The following is a 20,801-nucleotide window of genomic DNA, read 5'->3' as shown; positions in this document are numbered from 1 at the left end:
CCACTTCAAAGGGCCTTTTAGAATGAAGGATTTCGAGGATAAACTCTTAGGCAGTCATGGCATAATGGTTAGAGAGTCGGACTCGTGACCAGAAAGTTGCCAGTTCGATCCTCAGGGCCGGCAGGTAACGACTGAGGTGCCCTTGAGCAAGGCACCTTACCCCTACTTGCTCACTGGGCACTGCAGTGATAGCTGCCCACTGCTCGGGGTGTACGTGTGTTCACTACTCTCTGGATGGGTTAAATGCAGAGGTCACATTTCAGGTATGGTTCACCATAACTGACAAATAGGTCACTTTTTTTTTTAATAGACACTTTGCGCCCCCGTGAGTCTGCATTACGACCGAGCCTCCTTATGTGCACGGGATAATGATGCAGAAGGTAACTTCAAGAAATTTTCTTACAGCCTTCAACCCTTCGAAGGTCTCACACCGCATGGGGATGAGCCCTTTGGAATGGAACACAGGGAGGGAATTGAAATAAACTAACAATACTAAACTTCCTTAGTCATTTCTTAGACTGTCCGTTCAGACCTTTGCATTGGTAATATTAGTAAAGTTATGTGCTTGTTGGTCTAGTGTCTGTCCTTGGAGATGTTCCACCTTTTAGCACTGTCATGTTTGCGCCATCAAGTATGGTTAGTTAGCCCATGTTATATTAATAGCCTTTATCAAAAGTGAATTCACGAATTAAAATGTTTGGATTAACTAACTTGCTAACATACAATATCTTCTAAAACTCTCCTTTGCGAGATTTCTGGTTCTCATAAGTAATATCTGAGGAGACTCAAGCTAAAGTTTATTTTGCTTATAGCGTTCAGCACGTCTACATGTCAAGTCAACTTTATTTATATAACACTTTTTACAATTTTCATTGTTGTACGTGAAACATGTTGACTATGTACAACTAAAAGCAAAAAAGTAAACACACACTGAAAACAGACATGCACACAGGATCATACACACCCACATAAGACTCGCATAGAGCACAAAATACACACGCAAGCACACACACCCACACAGCATGGTTATCACAGAGAAGCACACAAAATAAAGGAGGGAGAAACACAGGTCAAATATTATACGGGCTATAAATTCCTATGTGTAATAATAATAAATTAACCAGAATGTTACATTTTGAAGTTATATTAATAAATACAAACACTTTCAATCGTAAAGCTGATGTCTACAACCCCACCCCGGTCAGGCAAACGGTGTAAAACAGTATGCAAACAGTGAAACATGCAGAAATGTATTCATTTTGTTTTTGCGTAGTCACTCGATTAAAACAATAAATCCTGGTTGTGGGTTTAATGTGGCTTTTTAGATCAATAGATCTGAAAGGTGCTTAAATTATTGTATTTCACAAACGTATAATCATCTCCTGAATAATAAACCGCATGCATGCACCCTGAGGTAGTCCACCACCAATGTCTACAGCATCTCTTCTTCAGAATGTATCGTAATCGCATCCTTATACAACCTGTAACCCACATGCAACACTTTGAACAAGATAAAGGAATGAAAGCTCTTCTCATTTGAATTGCATTCTTTTCTGCATATCATTTCAGGACATGATAATGAGGACTGTGTGTAGACTTTTAAAAGAGCCTGGCTGAGGTCTAAGAAACAAAGCTTGTAGACTAGGAGATGAGAGAAAGTGCGAGAGAAAGCTAGAGCGAGACCGTACTCTCGTCTCCTGGGTACGTCTGGCATCCTAGCAACCATTTCCCCAGGGCACTCTCTGAAAACTACCCAGCTGCCAGGGCAAATCTTTGTAGCTGGTTTGGTGAACTTAACCGGGATGCCTGGCAACCAGTTCACCTGATTCTTGGTCAGAAGCACATGAAAGAGACATCGGCTTGACTAAAGGCGATTTTTTCATTGTTTCTTGGTTGACACGGTGTTTATTAAAACCAGAACTTGCGTTCTTTGCTCATCCATTAGAGTGAATCAGAAGTGGTCAGTCAAGTTGTAAGTAACTTGTAGTCCAATTAATGTGGGCACATAAATGATTATAGATTTATGAATGATGTGGCTGGCAGCCTTCTTGTGGCTCCAGAGTAGTTGGCACATTGATCGGTCTGCCATCTTTGAATCGATTAAGATATATGGGAGCGATTTTGTCACCTGTTCTTTGGCAACACCATTATTTGTGGATTTATTTACTTGGTCAGCTGGTAGTTGTCTAATGTCTATACTGTATGCTTTGGCGTTTGCCGTTGAAAGATCCTAAATACGGTTTGGGAATCACTTTGCAGTGCCTTTTCAGTTAGCACAATAATGTAGCAAAGGTTAGTAGTAGATCAGCAATAAATATGGTAAATGTCCAGTTAAACAGGTTCAAACAGTAGATAGACGTTATATAGCCTTGCAGGTAAGTCAATTTTGCTAAGCTAAAGTATAATGAGAGCATGCAATAAGATATCCATTCTGTTCCAATATGTTGAAGCTCCTTCTAGCTATTTTTGAATACACATACAAACGTGAATGACCCATACAAATGAGTCCAATAATCCGTAAATCAGCCTAAGGCTTCCCTAAAACAGGTTCTCCAGCAACCTATCATTATTCTACAGCTTTTTTCAACATCCCTAGACAGGAACAACATTTTCGGCTCAAAGGGAAATAGTATTCTCATTAAATAAAATGGTTCATGCTGGTAAGCTATCCTCAGAGTTAACCACCACTTTAGTTCTACCATTTTACCGCTTCAGTTAATTTGTCTACTTTTGACATAAGTAAAGAGAAAAGGTTATCTCGCCAAGTGGTTTCCATGGAGATCAAGATTTAAAGCAATCAAAGCCAATTTAAATATGGCATAAAGTGCTCGATTCCAGGCCTACTTTAAATACACTTTAACCATTTTGTGCGTTTTTATGAATACATACATACATACTGTAATAGTAGAAGAAACCATCATAACGTTGTTGTAAACGTAGGTTGTTTGCGATCGTGTTTTTTACGAATGTTGGTTTATGTTGATTCAAGGGTGTTCTGGCTAGATGCTTACTGGCACAAATCATAATATTCCACCCACATGCCTCCATTTTATGTCTCAATTTCATTATTGGGGTAGGCCAGATGGCCTTGTCATGTTGTATCTATTACAATATTCACAACTACTACACTACTCACTCAAAGACACAAAGTTGTTCCTTGGAAGAGCCAAATCTGCCATTGATTACTGTTTGTGGGATATTTGTATAGATAGAATGGTTACTTCTCATGATCACTACTTCCATAAAAAATCCTCAGTACTGGAAACGATGTTTCTCCTATTACGTTAGTTACCGTGCTGTGATTCGATTAAAAGGACACACAGATTGCAGAAAGATTGCAGGTCTGAGTGGATGATCTCAACACCAAATTAGACTTGTTAAATGCAGTTCATAATCAGAATTTGGAGCAGTTATCAAATCTGCCAATGTCTCAGAGGAATAATCACTTTTCATAAAAATGCAATAAGTTTCTTTCGCAATCCAAGGCGTTTCCCAATTGGAGGCTAGTTTCAAAAAACTGTTTACGTAACCAAAGCCATCGATGATTGTGCAGTCTAATATATTTCTCATGAGCAAAAACAGAAACCCTCTCAGCACCAAGCAACCGTTCCCCTACATGTACGGATATAAGTCAAATAAGTCGTACATGCTGTAGTCCAATTCTATGTTGAGTGATAACATTCCACATTAAAGCCATACCGAATTATGTCTAATCGTAGAAGTAATAGAAATAGGTTAAGAACCTGCTGCTTTCAATTTGTTTAAAGGAAAATGCCTTGACATTGACGTACACTACTGGTGCACATGGGGCCTTTCCGATTTTGCCAATTGACAGTTCTCTGGTCAGCATCATTGTGGAAGTTTACAGTTAATGTAATGGTGGACCTGAAAACATCTCTCACTTTGCATAATGTCACTTTTGCTCTTTTTAGATAACCTAATACATAAAGTTTGACATAAATCTTGCTGATGTTTGTATTTATACTGGTGACTGTGATGGCGAGTGTGAGTCACTCGTTTATAAGGAAACTGGTTGTTTTGACGTTTGTTTTTGTGCTTACAGAGGGCCCGGTGATCTGGCGCATGTTGACCTACCCTCCGGCGCGTCGCGCTCTCATCGTGGGCTGCGGACTCCAGATGTTCCAACAGCTCTCCGGCATCAACACAGTCATGTAAGTCTCATTTAATCAAACTCAAGTAATTTTGGAAACGCAATTCCACAGGGCCAGTTGAATGAATGCTTCCTGATTTGAAGTAGGGTGAATTCAGATAGATTGGGACTTTAAGATGAGTCAAACACAGTCCCAATCATTTGGACTTCACCCTACTTTATATCTATATCTGAAGAGGCCACATTCTACACTTCTGCATCTTAAGTTTACTTTAACCTAGGTTTACCTACAATGTACTCTTTCAATACTACAGTACTAAGGCAGCATCTTAATTGAAATTTAACGTCAAAGATTATTTGAAATAAAAATCAAAAACTTATTTTAAATAAAGCTATTGTTTTCCTTTGTTTTCATGTTCCACAGTCTCCGTGATGCTTATATGTAAACAGACTTGCCAAGGTACCCATGAAATCAAAACGCGGAAGGCTTTCATAGACCTCAAAGCAAATCCAAATCCAAAGCTAAGTCCATTCACTTGGTGGCCATGTTTGCAACACCTCCGGGCGTCATAGCAAGACAAAAGGCAGATATTCCTAAAAATGCTGGCAAAATCATATTTACGATTCAATTAATAATGTTCCACAACTTTCTTAAATCCCTTTTTTTTTCGAGCAGCCATATTGAGCCTTGCATCCATCCCCATTCATTGTAAGGTCAGTGGTGCATCTTGTTAATACCTATTATCTTTGATATCTATAACGCTAACTACGCCAAGGTCGTGGGTTCGATGTCAGGGGGTTGCACATACTTAGAAAGAAATGTATAGGATAATGCTATCAATTCAGTTACTATGACAACGAATTGATGTAGGGAATGGTGCAACCATGGCAGTTTGACAAGTGTGAATGTGTTCGGTTGTGAAATGACGCAAGTAACAGCCACGTCAACCAATTTTTGTGTGAGAGATTTGTGTCTCTGATTTAAAATGTAGTCATTATTTATTCACTTTTACTGATGTACTTGTAATTCTTATTTTAGGCAACCTTTATAAATACTCTATTGCTGCTATAGTGCGGTTTTCCTTCTATGATGATTCTTCTGTTTGCTTCTTATGAGATGAACTAATTTTCAAGCATCGTAAACAATCTCGGAATGTGTGATGTTGCTAAGCAACCCCTCATGAGAAAATGAGGAGTGTTTATAGGAAGGAGAGGGGGAAATTGTGTGCGTGTGGACTTTTTTCTCAGCTGTCATTTTGGAAGATTACAGGTCTTGACAGATGGGTCCTGAAATGACATTCTTGATCCATCAAACACCTTCAGTTTAATCATTGTGTCTTTGTCAGTCCATCTATTCAGAGTAAGTGTAGACAGAGATCGTGGCAGCTAAAATTGACAGATACGCACAGACGCACATACTCAGAAACGCCAGAAAACCAGTACCAGTATCCCAATGGGGAGTACGATATTTATGCACAACTCTCTACTTCTCAGGCATAACAGCTCTGTCAGATGTCAATCCCCTGTACACAGAAAAGCTTGTCATTTAACATGTGGTCTGTCAAGCTCAACCTCTAGAAGAAGTATTATACAGTTAATGCTGCAAATACATTTTGTTGAGTTCTAAATATTGATTTGGTTCGGACATGCATGAACACAACTCTGAATCAAGCCGGTTTGTTTTGTTTTCTGGCATTGAGAAAGGACACATGTGACCTTTTTTAGTAAAAATACTGTATGTCTCTTCCATTATTAGTGTGTGGGCTTCCTTTTGCATAAATTATTTTGGTGTATATATGTATATTGGATAAATTATCTTGTTTTTCCAAAATTGGACAACGTTTTCCTTGTTTAGTGCCTTAACAACTCAAATGCTCTGTGAAGGATCAATGATTAAAAAGGTTGCTGTGTACCTTTGGAACAACATTATAGATGTGCAATATCATAAAGAATTAAATGCAGTCGTGGGGTAGCCAAATGTAACAGCCAGGTATCTGGTGGTTTGAGAGCGGATGAAATGAGTCCTCCCATTAAGATATACAAGATATACAAGATATACAAGAAAGGGATGATGGACCAAATAAAATAATATAGGTTTGTCAATATTTAATAAAAAAAATGGTACTGGGTACTAAGTACCAGGTATCTTAGTATGTGCATTGAAATGTAATCAGTATAACACTGGTGTTCCTATCACTGGAAAGAATGTCACCAAGTGTAACATGCACAGTAGAGGACCAAGAACAGTGCCCTGTGGTATACCCCGAGTAAGATGACTTGTCAAAGATTCACTTATAAAAGCAGTGCCTGAGATGTCTATAGAAAGTATGTGTATATGGCTAGTGCATGTATGTATGGAAATATGAGATGACAGAGTTGAATGCAGCGCTGTTTTTGAATTAGGATGGTGAAACAGCCAGAGTCATCACATAGGAGAGGTTTGTTCGGTAATTCTCAGTGATGCGGTTTCAGTGCTGTGGTTTGTGCAGAAACCAGACTGAATAGGATAAAACAGATTGTTAGATAACATGTACTTCCATAAGAATGTAATTGAAAGGCAGATTCAGGAGATATTAATCAAATTAATCAAAGCCAGCTAATCAAATATGACATAATAACGGAAATGGCAGATAAACAGTAATTTGAAACACGAGTTGCAGAGCTCATTAAAGCCAGAAATATGGTAAACAGGGAGGTGAATAAGCTTACAGGCGGTAAACAACAAGACAATATTGCAACATTGGAATGTGTGTCACTAGCTACTATAAATACTAATGTCTTCCAGGGCCGTTTTAATTGTTCCCAATTGCAACACGTAGCATTAATGAGATGAAGAAAAGGGATGTGGAAACTTTTTACAGCATTTCAACTTTGTACAGTTTAGTATCATTATACCAAAATATTCGACTGAAGAATGCAGTGAGTGACATAAAGCTTCATAGTAAATATTCATACGGAAAATTGTCATTTGATTGTCAAGGCTCTTCTGCGTCTTAATACATGGACAAGACAAGGACAATAGATTTCCCTTATCAGTGATAAGCAGCTGGATGCGAGGCCCGTGTAGGCTGAAATACTGGCCATGGTGCCGGTGTAATTAGGTTGCGCTAATGCTGCCTTCTAATCAGACACCGACAAGTCTGCTTTCCTGCAAACTGCTTCCTCTCCACTCACCTCATCCCCAACAAAACCATTATTTATATGCCTCAATTACTAATGAATGCTTTACGTACATGTTTTTTATTTTATTACAAAAGTGTTTCAACAAGTCACAAGGACTGTGAAGTGTTTGTGTGAATGTTGGAAGAGCGGTCTGGGCATCCTGTACAGTGTGTGTGCGTGGGTGGGTGAAACTGAGTCTCATCTGTGGCTGGATCAAATGATTAATCCCTGTTTCCAAAACAGGCCCAACAATCCGGAATCACTGTTTTTTAATGAAGACGGATGCTCATTTGAGTCATTAGTGAACACTACCGATCAGTTTGAGTTAGAAAGTGCCGGCCTGTTTCTGCTCCCGCTAGCATGCTGTGTCTTTTTATTAGGTTTGTGGTATGGACGGTGCTGGCAACACCAGTCTTCGGCTCTCCGTGGTTTTCACGATCAGCATGGAGTCGTGTGTGATTCATGTTTATCAGCCGCCAATCGGACCACAATCTGTTGGCCATCTGATGCATATTGCAAACAAAAATGGTTTTCCGAATACATCAAACTCTGATCTCCGTTTGGGGCATTCGAAAGGTTTGCAGGTTGAAGTGCAAAATCTATAAACGGTTCAATCACTTTTGTAAATATCATTTTATTATCTTCATCGTCTTATTAAAATATGACCTGCCATTTAGTTTGAAGTTAACGAAAAATGATATTCACTGTTTACTTCCGCAATCTTTTGCAATACATTCACCAAAATGATGTTGCGTTTCTATGAATATGTATATATTATTAGTATCTGACTTCCAATGTAACAAAACATATGGTCATACATCCAACAAAACAAGTAAAATGTCATCAAATCAGATCGACGGAAAATAGTCTAATACACTTTTTTTTTTAAAGTTAAGTATATTAGATGAAAACGTGTTTTCCAGATATTAAGTAAACAGATGAGACACTTTTGAAATGATATGTTCGTACAAATACGTGCTCTTTTTTACCAAATATTCGCAAGGTACTTTGGCGGACATGGCAGGGGTAATTGTAGCTGGATTATAACAAACATAATTCAATGTCAATGTCTTGAAAAATCATTCAAGTGCACTGAAACATCTGCGCCCTAAATAGTTCCACAATGCAATGCAAAAAAAAAATCTTCTCTTATCACGTCACATTATATGAAGCCTCTCACTTTAAGCAAACGCGGCAGGAGTATTGAAATAACACATTTTATGGCATAAACACCCATCGCAAGACAACATACATTCGTCTCTGCCTTAGTGCTAAATCCACAGCACCCTCCCCGCTCCCAACCTGTTGTCCATGATGTCCCTTCACTCCCGTTACATAACAGAGCTTATCATTGAGATGGATGGTGACTGAGTTTTAGCCAAACACACCACGATCTGTTATTCAATGAGTCAAGCTGCACGCTAAATCGCAGAAGGGCTTATTTTAGGGCTACTTCATGGGAGACAAAGATCCACCAAAAAGGAGGATCTCTCATACATTTGTAAGCCAGGGAAAGGAGAAAAGTGCGACCAGTTATAATAGACTTTTTCTGAAGATGAATAATCTAGGTTCAGGTTTCAGTCATCCTAATGCTTCTTCTGATACCTCACTGGATGCAATAAAACAAACGGCTGTTAAACCAACGTTTTGTCTCGGCGGAGTGTGGCGGCAATATGACCTTTTAGAAAACCTCATAACTTAAATATCAGCGTGAGGTGTGTGTACCTCTGTCTAGAGTGAACGAGGCCGTCTGTCGGCCAGCGGGAGTCTCTTACAAGAGAACATTGTGTCTGGTATACATCTGTGTGCGCTTTTATATCGCCAAAGTTGGAGGTTTTATTTCATCCTCGGGACACTGTGGACTTCTTAGAAAACGGATTTGAATTACTCAAAGGGATAGAAATGTTGTCATTTGTTTTCATCACAAAGTTGTTTCAAACGTGTACACGTTTCATTGAACACTTCCTTCTGTAGTCCTCATACCGTACTGTGTCTTTTTGGACCGGGTTGAATTTTGTAAGTTTTTATGCTAATTGTTTCATAGGACAACACTCTCAATAGATCAAAGAATATAATGCTTGTTATGGTATTCTGCAGGTACAATACAAGTTTTAAGCTGTCTGGCCTGTGGCTTCACATCTAGTCTAGACTTTCACCGCACCACTTTTTATCTCATCCAAAAATCCAATTATGCCCTCTAACCATATCGGAACCCCTCCGCCATCCTTCTCCGAACAACTGGCATCTCTGTTGTATATTAGAGTCCCATTGAGAAGCCTTGGGGTTATTTTGCCATGCAGGGTTATGTCTAAAGACTCTTCAAACAGTCTCTATTTTCAGATGGGGTACGTCTCACAGCTTGTCATAAATCCAGGACTTTTGCCATTTCACACTCATACCTGTTTTTGAGTTTTTCATGATCAGAAAGAGTTTATTCAACGTAGGCAGGTGGGCTGCGCAGATAACACATAGCCGTGAATTTTGAAGGTCAGCGTGTTCTGCTTTTCAAAGAGGAAAAAAACAACTTGCTGATGAAAAAACTTATATAAGCTATAAAAGTAAAGACAGAAGTTTCTATTTTGGTTGACCGGACAAGACAGCCGCGAAATTAATTGATCACGATTCTTCAAGTTATCAAGTTGACTTTTGAGATATCTGTAATGTATTCATTGTCACAGTTGAAAGGAACTTGTTTTTTATTTGTCTAATTTCTCACCAACAGGGTTATTAATGATTAACTAACAATCAAATAATTGTAATTTAATTGATTACATTTGCCTTTATAAAAATACCAATTTCCGTTCGTTTCAAAGCGAGAGTACAATTATAGATAAGTGAACAGCACAGAGTAAACCAGCTGTATTTTTAGTTTGAAACAGTATTGAATGATGCTCTGACTTACCAACTTATGAGGAGAATATATATATATATATACGTATATATAAGTAAAACATTATAGTTCATGTTTGTTTCACTATGTTTACTAGACTACTAGCTTTAGCATAGAAAATTAAATGATAAAACTTTAAAAAAGCCTGGATTCATTCAGTATTTTTCCTAATACATAGTTCTAAACATACAGTAGGCTTAGAACCTAATGATGTTGTCAATCATCATTAAGAACGAATACAAGTGGCAGTTTCCATGCCGCCCCCGTGTCAATTCTTCAGGCATCCCTCCCCCTCCCCATGTCCACCTGCTTTGCTCTTATTCTGTCTCTGTGCAGTTCTATTACGGGGGAGGCTTAAGTGTGGAGCTTGAGCCTGAACTGATATTTGGTGTAAGATGATATTCAAAACAAAATGACTTCGATCGGATCGATGTGATCTGAACATCCCTAGTTTATTTTATTCGTCAGCAAAATATCCTGGTTAATTCACAGTTAGATCAGTTCATGTTTGACATGTCCAGTGTCGACTCACTGACTCATTCAGCAAATTGCGCAATCCATCAAATCCCACAGTTTATGTCTATTTGCTCATATTGCAGCATTTGAAGGAGTTGAGTTGTTCCAAAGCACCACTGTCTTTAAAAAAAATATATATATACATTTCCAGTGTAGGTCATTTGTCTACAGTCCAAATATATCTCTGACCAACTGCTTGAAGCACAGTATTACATAAAAATAAAAATGTCATGCAATCATGGGGGATGGAACGACACTTCTAATTTGACCCTATAGTAAGTACTCATCAGTGTCTTCTTCTCTTGTCCTGACCTTCTGTGACACCTATTACCACGAGCGATACCTCCCACCTCTGTCATTATGCTATATTTCGATTAATTCTCTCCTTCTTTTTTATATCTCCTTGTGGCCACTATATGAGATTTTTGAAGGAGTAAGGACCCTTGTTGAGAATGACATTTTCATCAGACTTCAAACCTCAGGAATAAAGTGAGAAGGCATTAAGAGATTAATCCAAGGCACATTTTAACATATACGCAAGGGATTACTGGAGGAGAACATGACGTTTTTTTGATAGGCCTGGTATCACAGATCCAGGGGATAAGGCGATGGGTTCAATTTGCTAATGAAAGCAGAAACTAGTGAAATAGCTTAAAAGTGGTCCTATCTTCTATTTTAAATAAGGGGTAAATAAAATGTTCACCGACTCGCAGCTGAGACCTGTGTTGGCGGAACATCTACATTTAATTCCCAGCCTATGCTCAAACCATTATGACAGGAGGTTGTTTGTCCCTTTCCCCAAATATGCCCATAAGAGTTTGAATTGGTGCATCTACCGGCAGCAGGCGAAGCTATTAACCTACTGCTGTCATGAAAGCATTCTCACATCCATAACGCAACTTACAGTATTCCTCATAAACGGACACATTCAAATAAAAAAATGAAGTAACTATTTTCATGTTCTATAAAGAGGCATCCCGTCTCCATTCATTGGGTATTATTGCTTCGGGATTGTGGATTTTATTTCACAGAAATCTTACAAAGTGTGTCGTCTCCCAAAAACGCGTCTGTTTTTTGTCACATCCATGTTTATTTTCCTTTTTTAAATAGATCATTTTTTAAAAGACTGACATTATTTGATGTTTAGACTATATCAACAAGGGTTTAGTCAAATATAAACAGATGTTTCAATATATTCGTAACAAACTCATTCTATGAGCATTCTTATGTCACGTCCACAACGCAAAATGTCATGTCCATAACGTTGAAATTGCCGAGCCTACCTCGGTCGCATGTCGCCACCCTTGTGCGTATGCGTGAGGATTTTTCGCAAGATAACACACATACGTGCGCGAACATGGATTTCTGCGTGAAAGTACGGCACGAGTTTGTGTTTTCGGACTGGTTAAAATGGCGATTGCGTCGCTTTAACAAACGAGAGTTAGGTTACTACGCTGCACATAGATACATTTTTGTCGCTATTGTCAATGTAAATTATTACACTGACAAATAAACAAAATTGTTCAAACTGTAGTTAGAAATTTACAGCACAGCAGATTTATACTGGGACCGTGTCTGCACCGGACGTGACAGACGCGAATTGTCGTGTTGCGTCGATCCAGTATGGACACATTTTTTGCGCTCTATTGTCTTGTGCTGTGTCGTAGACACGTATGTATAATAGACACGGTGTGGGGCACGTGCCCCAGTAAAAGGGGTATAGCTACGCCCCTGGTCTATTAGTATCACATATGGAAAAGTATCGTAAACTATTTCTTTGAGAACCATGTTTATCTGGCAGTTTGCATGAGCACAAATGCTGTCTGTTTGAGAACTATTAAACTTTGTCTTTGGTTTTGGTTTGTTTTCAGACTTGAAATAAACAAAAACGGTACACTTTTCACACTATTTTCCCCCCAAAATTCTAGAAATGTCTGTAGCACGGGGATGAAGCGATGACGGGTGACTTCGTCTGGAACTTGGTTCGTCAGGACAGTAAAAGTCATAAAAGACATTTACATTTAGGCATTTGGCAGACGCTTTTATCCAAAGCGACATATATAGCATTATCCTATACATTTATACATAGGTGTCTGCAATCCCCTGGGACCTTGCATTGTTAAAGTAATGCTCTTACCACTGAGCTCGTTTTTAGTAACTGTTATATCAAACTGTTGTTTTGAGCTCAGTGTTATGCCAACACCTTATTATTTCTGCGTACGACTAACAATAACGAAATGTATAAATATGTGCAAATATCTTTTTGTGAGTACCGTCAATGGTAAAAAATATGTGATTTTCATATTCAGCATGTTACACAACAAGAAACGGTAAATTGTTGTATTGCGTATCGGGTTTTGACAGGTTAGCATGGTTCAGTTAAAGGAAATGCCCAAAATTTGATAGACACAACAAAAGAGTGGCATGATAGACACTACCACTGCTATGCCTATTTCACATTTGTTCATGAGACTCACCGTTTTGCCATAAGGTGTGTTGGAGTGCAAGAAGCTACGCTCCAGAGATCGATCAGCGTATGACAGAGTATCATGAGGGCGACCCGACAGCACTGCTCTCGAATCACTCTTGATACTTGGATAGATTGCTTTGTCGATGGATCTGTGCAGCGCAGCATGAAGTCGAGCACGTGTGTGATTTATACGGCAGTAAAAGAGAAACCGAGGATAATGTGGCACAATAAAGAGGGACATTACGGTGCTTAAATTTGTGAAATTCAATGGATTTAAAGAAACGTTTGCAATCATATAAGTTCACAACTGAACAAAATACATTTGTTCGGGACATTTCAATGCAAAACTATATGTATTTATATATATCACTGATCACTGTGACACAGCATAGGATCACGTGATCGTGTATCAACTCATTTTTATCGATGCACAATAAACAAAAATAAAATAGCACGCAGTATAGAATTTTCCCGTAGCACTTTGGATGCAATGGGACAAACGTTTCCCGATATGTAAATATTTGTTAGTAAAACAAACATCTCATTAAAATCTGAACGGTAGATTAAAAGCAGATGTTCTTAAACCCATATAACATGAATATTCAACTGATCTCCCTCCCTTTATCTGTAGGTATTATAGCGCAACTATTCTGCAGATGTCCGGAGTTCGAGATGACAAGTTGGCCATCTGGCTTGTGACTGTGACAGCGTTCACCAATTTCCTGTTTACCTTGCTGGGCGTTTGGTTGGTTGAGCGGGTGGGCAGACGCAGGCTTACTTTGGGGAGCATCTCTGGTAAGATATCGGCATACCCAAATAAACAAATGCGATACATATGTTATATGCTACCTCTACCTGATCCAAACCGTCCTTGTCCTGAAAACACACCTTTCTGTTAAAATCTACTTGAATCTACACTTGAGAACAAACAAGTGTTTGTACAATGCAATACAGTTTCCTGAGACACACTTAACTGTGCGACGCTGTTATATGTACTGCTATGTTTTGTAATATATCATGCAATATGCACTTTTTTACGTATAGGCACTGTTTTTAGTCTTTGCATCCTGGCTATCGGTTTCCTCCTGTCAGCCCAGCATTCTCCACCCGTCACACAACATCTGACAGACCCCACAACCCCCAACTCCAGCTGCACAGCTCATCTGTGAGTATGCATTAATGCACATTGTTATCTTCTACAGCTAGATCCCCGTCGCAAAAAAAGATATCAGGATACAGAAAATAAACAAGTGGTGACTTGTCGATAAGATTTGCTCTTATTTGATCGGCGCAAATCAGTCCAAAGAAGAAAGTTTCTTTGTCATCTTCCCTAACAGAGTAATAACGGGGCTGAAAACAATGTTAACCGAAAGATTCACATTGTACATGAACATACTGTTTTACGGTCAGTAATATATAAAAAAAATGGTTTTTTTTATACGAACACATATATTTTATGTATCGAGTTATTATGTCAACCACTCACTCAACAAACGGATCAAGCGAGGAAACGTCCTGACGCTCTGAAGGTTGTTAACACTGTTAGTCTCCCTCTGTCACCCATATACGTAAGCTAGTTTTTTTTTGAAACCGTTAAACCATATGCATAGCAATGTTTCATAGAATAATGTAAATAAAATGATATTTAGGCTATGTAAAGCCCTATATAACGGCTTAGAACTCGGCTCAGCCAATCATAATCTAGCACCAGAACAGACCGTTTTATAATAATAATGTTTATGGCGCTATGAGGTAGACAATGCAGAGAACCAACTTAATGCAAATGACTATGAAATTGTACCACATCTATATGTAAATTAACTTTGTTATCATTGGCCGGTGCTACACAATGTTGTTCATTAGGACTAACTAATTAAACACTAATAAGTGTTTATAGGTAAAGTCGACACCCATCATAATGAGGCTGTGGTTTGGATGTTGAGGTATTTATTGAGCATCTGTTTCAATAAATGGTCTGGAATTGAGGTTGTGAATGTTAGATTATCTCTAAAAAATTATGTTTTAAGGTCCGCCCATTCGCGTAAGAACTTTTAACGAATTGTCAGCATTTTCTGGCAACGTGTGTTTCAGGTCATGCGAACCCTGTATGTTGGATCCTAGCTGTGGTTACTGTTATCAGGAAAACAGCACTGCTGTGTTCGCCTCCTCCTGTGTGCCAGTCAATCCGGCCTCGACTGAGAGAGCAGCGTGGGGCAGGTGAGTCACCACTGATGCAAAGACCACCTTATTTAGGGGGTTTTATTAGTTTTATACAGGTCCGTAGCCAGCCAGTTGAAAGGGGAGGTTCTTTTTTTTTCAAAAAGTGGACCTTTTTGCAGTTTTCTCCTTTTGTATTTAATTATGAGGTTCAAATACTTCATTTTGGTGACCTTTTATGCACTAATTTCTGCTGGATTAGCTTGTCTTCTGGTATCTTAACCAGCACGCTTTTGGTTGCACCTAAAATATTTATTGCATTGTTGTCAAATTGCTTCCTCATGTAACACTTTTGTCAGTCCATACACAGTTCATAAGTTTAAAGACCACACTAACAACAGAATAGATTTAATGAACTTTGCTGAAATATTAATAATAATTCTTCTCATCATCATTTCTTGACTCTCTGTCAATGCCTCTCTGCTATGTTTTATTATTATAACGCTACGTTTATATGTCTATTATATTGTAGACCAGGGTTTCCCAAACTTTTTTCTGCAAGGGCCACATAATTCTCCCTGTCTTTAATGGGGGGCCGGGTCGGTTTGTAACAGAAAATTACATGGGCCGAAGGTACTTCTTGAATTTGTCACGAAACAGGTGAGAGAAGAACCCAAGCACAGGCAGCAATAAGGGGTAACACGGATTTTAATACAGTAAAACAGAAAACCCACGCGGTGGTAAAATCCAGGGGATAACAAAGACAGCAAAAAAACAGGAACGAAAAACTCACGGAGGGTAACAGAACAGGGTGCTAACGCTGGGACACAGCGTAGGGACAAATCCTCAATAGAGCAGTTACACAGCGCAAACAGTTACCATGAGGTACGAGAAACAAACGAGCACAGTACAGAGAATACAAGGGAATTAAATAGGGAGACGAACAAAGGAGATAACGATGGGCAGGTGTGGGTAATGCGACACAGGAGGATTGCTATACTAGAAACGAGAGGGGCGGGGCCAAATGACGAGACAGGAGAGAACGCATATTATGTCCTAATTGACAATATGTTTCTCTCCACATAAAACACGTGGGTCTGTCATGATTCTGCCTTTAGACCAGAAAATCAAGACAAGAGAAGGCAGAATCATGACAGAATTATTGTGGAGATTTAATTATGATTTGAAATGTATTTATTATGCCTCCTAATGGTATAATAGTTTATTAATAGTTAATAGTTTAGTGCTACTCAAATTCAAAACATATTTTCATATGCATATTAATTAACCTTTCTCTTTCCCAACCACTTGGCCATTTTGTCGTCTCTTTGAAATGTCCCGATGGTTCGCGTGTCAGTTCTATCGCAATGGTACGTTATGAATTTAACAAATTATTAGGCTATGTGAGTAACTTCGAGAAATTTGGGTCTGAAAGCCAATATTCTGACAATATCCCTACTAGAGCAAGCTCCTGATTGGTTAACGCTGCGCGAATTTTCGCCAAAGTTCAGATTTTTCAACTCGCGCGAATCACGCGAACGCTCAATTCGCGTCATTCGCGCCATTCGCGCAAATCGCGCCGCAAGTAGGTCATCGCATCTTTGCATTGCCTTAACATGTAAATCACTCGCGCTTAACGCTGCATTCGCGTTTGGTGTGAACACACTATAAGGCATTGTTCAGAGGGTCGGTTCCAATCTGTGGGCGGGCCACATTCATATACTATATATATATATATATAACCCCTCCCCCCGCATCATTCAGAGGCGATGCTTCTTCACGTTGCTTTGAGAAGTGTATTGCGAGAACTCTCTCTGTCTGCGCACGCACACACACGCGTCCTGCAATAATAATCATATTTATTTGAAACAGCAACCCAGAAATTTGTCACAAGCATTGATTAAAACAATGATGACAATAATCACATAAAAATATGTAAGTCACTTTGGATAAAAGCGTCTGCCAAATGACTTAATGTAAATGAAAAAAAACCCGACTTAAATTCTGGACCTTTGGCGCAGTGAGGGGGGGTTCGTTCGAACCACCCGAACCCCCCCTGCCTACGGGCTTGTTATACTACAAATCCAAATGACTGAAAATAGCATCGTTCAGATTGAATTCATCGGCGGGCTGTTAAAGGGACAGTTTATCCAAAACTCTTATTTTCTTTTTAAAACGATTCACTCTACACTAAAGTGAACAGGGATGGACAAGAACACACAAGGCGATGCAAAATCTTGATGTCTACCGCACGGTACCCTTGAACGGACAAAGTGCTTTACAGATCGCGATTCGTTTTCTTTAGCCATCACACAAAGCCACATAAAATTGTCATAGCAACTTAAATTCACCCCCACTACTTTATTTCGTCCAACAGGTGCTCTAACTCAACACATGCTGTGGACAGTGGCATATGGGCTTATAACTTTTGTCCGACCTCTTACTCGTGGGTCGTGCTACTGGGACTGGTGCTCTATATTGCATTCTTCGCACCGGGTAAGATGGTCAAGTCACTGGGTCAAACTTTGGTATAAATGTCAAGTGCTACGTCATTTCCGTTAACAATGGACCTGAGAATTGAATACTTTTTAGTTTAGCCATAATGCTTTATTTACACGTTAAGGTCCAGCAACAGATGCCAACTTGCAAACAATGTTTTTGGTACCTCCTGACAGGAATGGGACCAATGCCCTGGACAGTCAATTCTGAGATTTACCCTCTGTGGGCCAGAAGCACGGGCAATGCTTGTTCAGCCGGGGTGAACTGGACCTTTAATGTACTGGTGTCTCTGACGTTCCTCCACATGGCCCGGTATCTGACTTACTACGGTAATGCTTTAATTAGTGGAGCGACATCAACCATGAACATGACCTTTATGTCAGCTGATACCGTATTTGATCTCACAACTTCAAGAGTATGTACTATGCATGAAGGTGTTTTAGAACTAATTATGTCTCTGTGACGCGGTATTATTTTCCCCTTAAGGTCAACACAAAATGGCCTGTGGATGTCACGACTGAACAGCTCTATTGGATAATGTTAACAGACAACCATGGGCTATTTATACCTAAAGCGATATCCAAAAATAAAACTCTGTCATCATTTACTCGAGACTCGCCCTATTGTCTTTTCAAACCTGCATGACTTTCTTTCTTCCGCAGAACACAGAAGAAGGTATTTTGAAGAATGTTGTTATTCGGCCCCCATACGCTTGCATTGGTTTTGTGTCCACAAAGTAGAAGTGCATGGGTCCAGTGCTGTTCGGTTACCAACTTTCTTCACAATATGTTCTTTTGTGTTCTGCGAAGGAAAGAAAGGTTTGAAGAGTAAATAATGACAGAATTTCAATTTTTGGGTGAACTATCACTTTAAGGTCAGCTACTCACTTCTGTAGGATTGAATGAACTCCCAGTAAATATATAATGCTGGCATTTTTCTCATTAAATATCCTTTTACCTGGAAACAAAGGGTGATGGATTACTTAATCTATATAATAACATATCTTACCATTTCGCATGTATTTACACTTCTTTTCTCCGCTGTTTTTCAGGTGCCTTTTTCCTCTATTCGAGTTTGGCCCTGATTGGTTTCTTTTTTATTTACGGCTGTCTCCCCGAGACTAAGGGCCGACGGCTAGAGGAGATCGAGTCGTTGTTTGAGAACCAGCTGTGCTCGTGCGGTATCTCAGATTCCGACGAGGATCGGCAGGTGGAATACATCAGGGTTAAAGGGTCAAACTACCACCTATCGGACAACGATGCATCAGACGTTGAATGACGGGCGGAAGTGGATAAGAAGGTATCGATTGAACAGCCTCACTTAACCCTGATGTCGAGTCCGCCCACTGTACCGGTCAGGTTGAGTCTCTCTCATCCGGACGCCCATCGCGATGGCAAGAACAGGGTTGCAGAGCACACATAAACAAATACACACAGTGCCAGGCCAGTTGTTATAACGTTGTCGGTGTTTTTGCGCTGTACCTGGCACATTGCTCTAGTGTTAGATGAATACCCTCTGCTTTTTCATTTTAAGTGACATATATCAGTAATATGCAGAAGGATATTGCTTGTTTTATTTAAAAAATCGCATTCTTGATCCTATTGCTTAACACATTATCCCCTGATCATCAACAACAACAACAACAATACGATAACAGAAAAGGTCCTCATTCAAATATTTGCAAATATTGAAACTTGGAAGAATTGTAGCATACCACGTTGCTTGTTTGTAATATGTGATCCGTCTGATTCAAAGTCTTTTATTTTGTAATTTAAGACTTATAACCTTTATAACTCGTTGGACCTGCATAAGCTGTATAGTAGGATCCACTAAAAAGTCTTATGTAGCTTTCTGCAGTTTCCTGTGATAGTGTTGTGTGGCCTTACAACATATTTATACACCTCTTGGTTCAATCGTTTTTGGATTCATTTTCAAGGTTTATGATTTTTTTATTTGAATTTGTCTTCCTTATAGCCTAGTGTACAAAAGCCATCGCATTGGTCTTGTCCATATAGGACAACTGTTTTGACAAGTACTATAATATCCGATGTTCTGGTGTGCATCTATGTGAGTATCCAAATAGAGAAAAACGTATCAACACGTGCCAAACTGAAAATCTCTGTGTTGTGGCTTTAGCTTTATCAAAACCAAGTTGATAGCTATCGTGCAAACGTATGGATTGAAGGTTTCAGTCTGTTCGGTGATACGCAATTGTGCACATTATAGTATTTGTGTATTGTGAGTTTTGTTGTGTTGTCATTTAATATTCTTTATCGGAAGAATTGTTAGAAAGAAGCACAAATCAACAATTATATCTGTTCGGGTTTTAGAGAAATAATTCACACAAAAATGAAAATTCTGCCAATATCTACACACTGTGCATTCGGGTCATTCTAAACCTGTAGGACTTTGTTTCATCGTTGTAACACAAAACCAGGTATTTAATCCGAGCATCAGTAACATTTTTCTGCCGAATTGGATCTTAAAGTTCATAGCACTTACGAGATCCGGGCAGTACCTTTGTTTGACTGTCACACATAAGTAAAAAACAGGTTATGAGTGACGTAATGTGTAAATGATAATAGAATTTTCTTGTTTTGTGGTGAAATATTCCTGGAATTTAACCAAACCTCCAAAACAAAAGGTTTTTGTTCAACTAGGTCAAAGAAAAGTGAATAAGTTCCTGAATGTCTTTGATGTCATTTACAGGTTTATTAAGGCCTTTTCATATGTAGCAGATGTATTTGAACTTTTGAATGTATTTGGGAGGTGGTCCAACATGGACGGCCCTTCGTCGCTACCAACACATCTAATGTTTTGAAATGTAAATGCAGTGTTTTTACCATTGATAAAAACTAGTGAGGAGAACTGTTGTGTTTGATAACTGTTGCTGTAAATGTTGGCTAGATTTATATTCTATAAAACTAAATATATAAACTTTGAAAACTTGAATATGTACTTGGAGATAATAATAAAGAAATACAAATACCTGACAT

General features: G+C 39.0%; 1 protein-coding gene across 1 annotated transcript in view; it reads left to right on the top strand.

Moving 5' to 3' along the window:
* Positions 1-20,799, top strand: part of slc2a13a (solute carrier family 2 member 13a) — a 44,263-nt gene extending 23,464 nt beyond the window's left edge. The window contains exons 4-10 of the mRNA XM_079454713.1: positions 4,064-4,172; positions 13,781-13,944; positions 14,194-14,314; positions 15,241-15,366; positions 17,684-17,802; positions 17,982-18,134; positions 18,857-20,799. Of these exons, the coding sequence (XP_079310839.1) occupies positions 4,064-4,172; positions 13,781-13,944; positions 14,194-14,314; positions 15,241-15,366; positions 17,684-17,802; positions 17,982-18,134; positions 18,857-19,083 (1,019 nt within the window). The 3' untranslated portion in view covers positions 19,084-20,799. The remainder of the gene's footprint in view (positions 1-4,063; positions 4,173-13,780; positions 13,945-14,193; positions 14,315-15,240; positions 15,367-17,683; positions 17,803-17,981; positions 18,135-18,856) is intronic.
* Positions 20,800-20,801: the final 2 nt, after the last annotated feature.

This window comes from Barbatula barbatula, assembly GCF_947034865.1.
Source record: "Barbatula barbatula genome assembly, chromosome: 4".
In the NCBI taxonomy this organism is placed as follows: Eukaryota; Metazoa; Chordata; class Actinopteri; order Cypriniformes; family Nemacheilidae; genus Barbatula; species Barbatula barbatula.
This window is presented reverse-complemented; position numbering and strand designations above follow the sequence as displayed.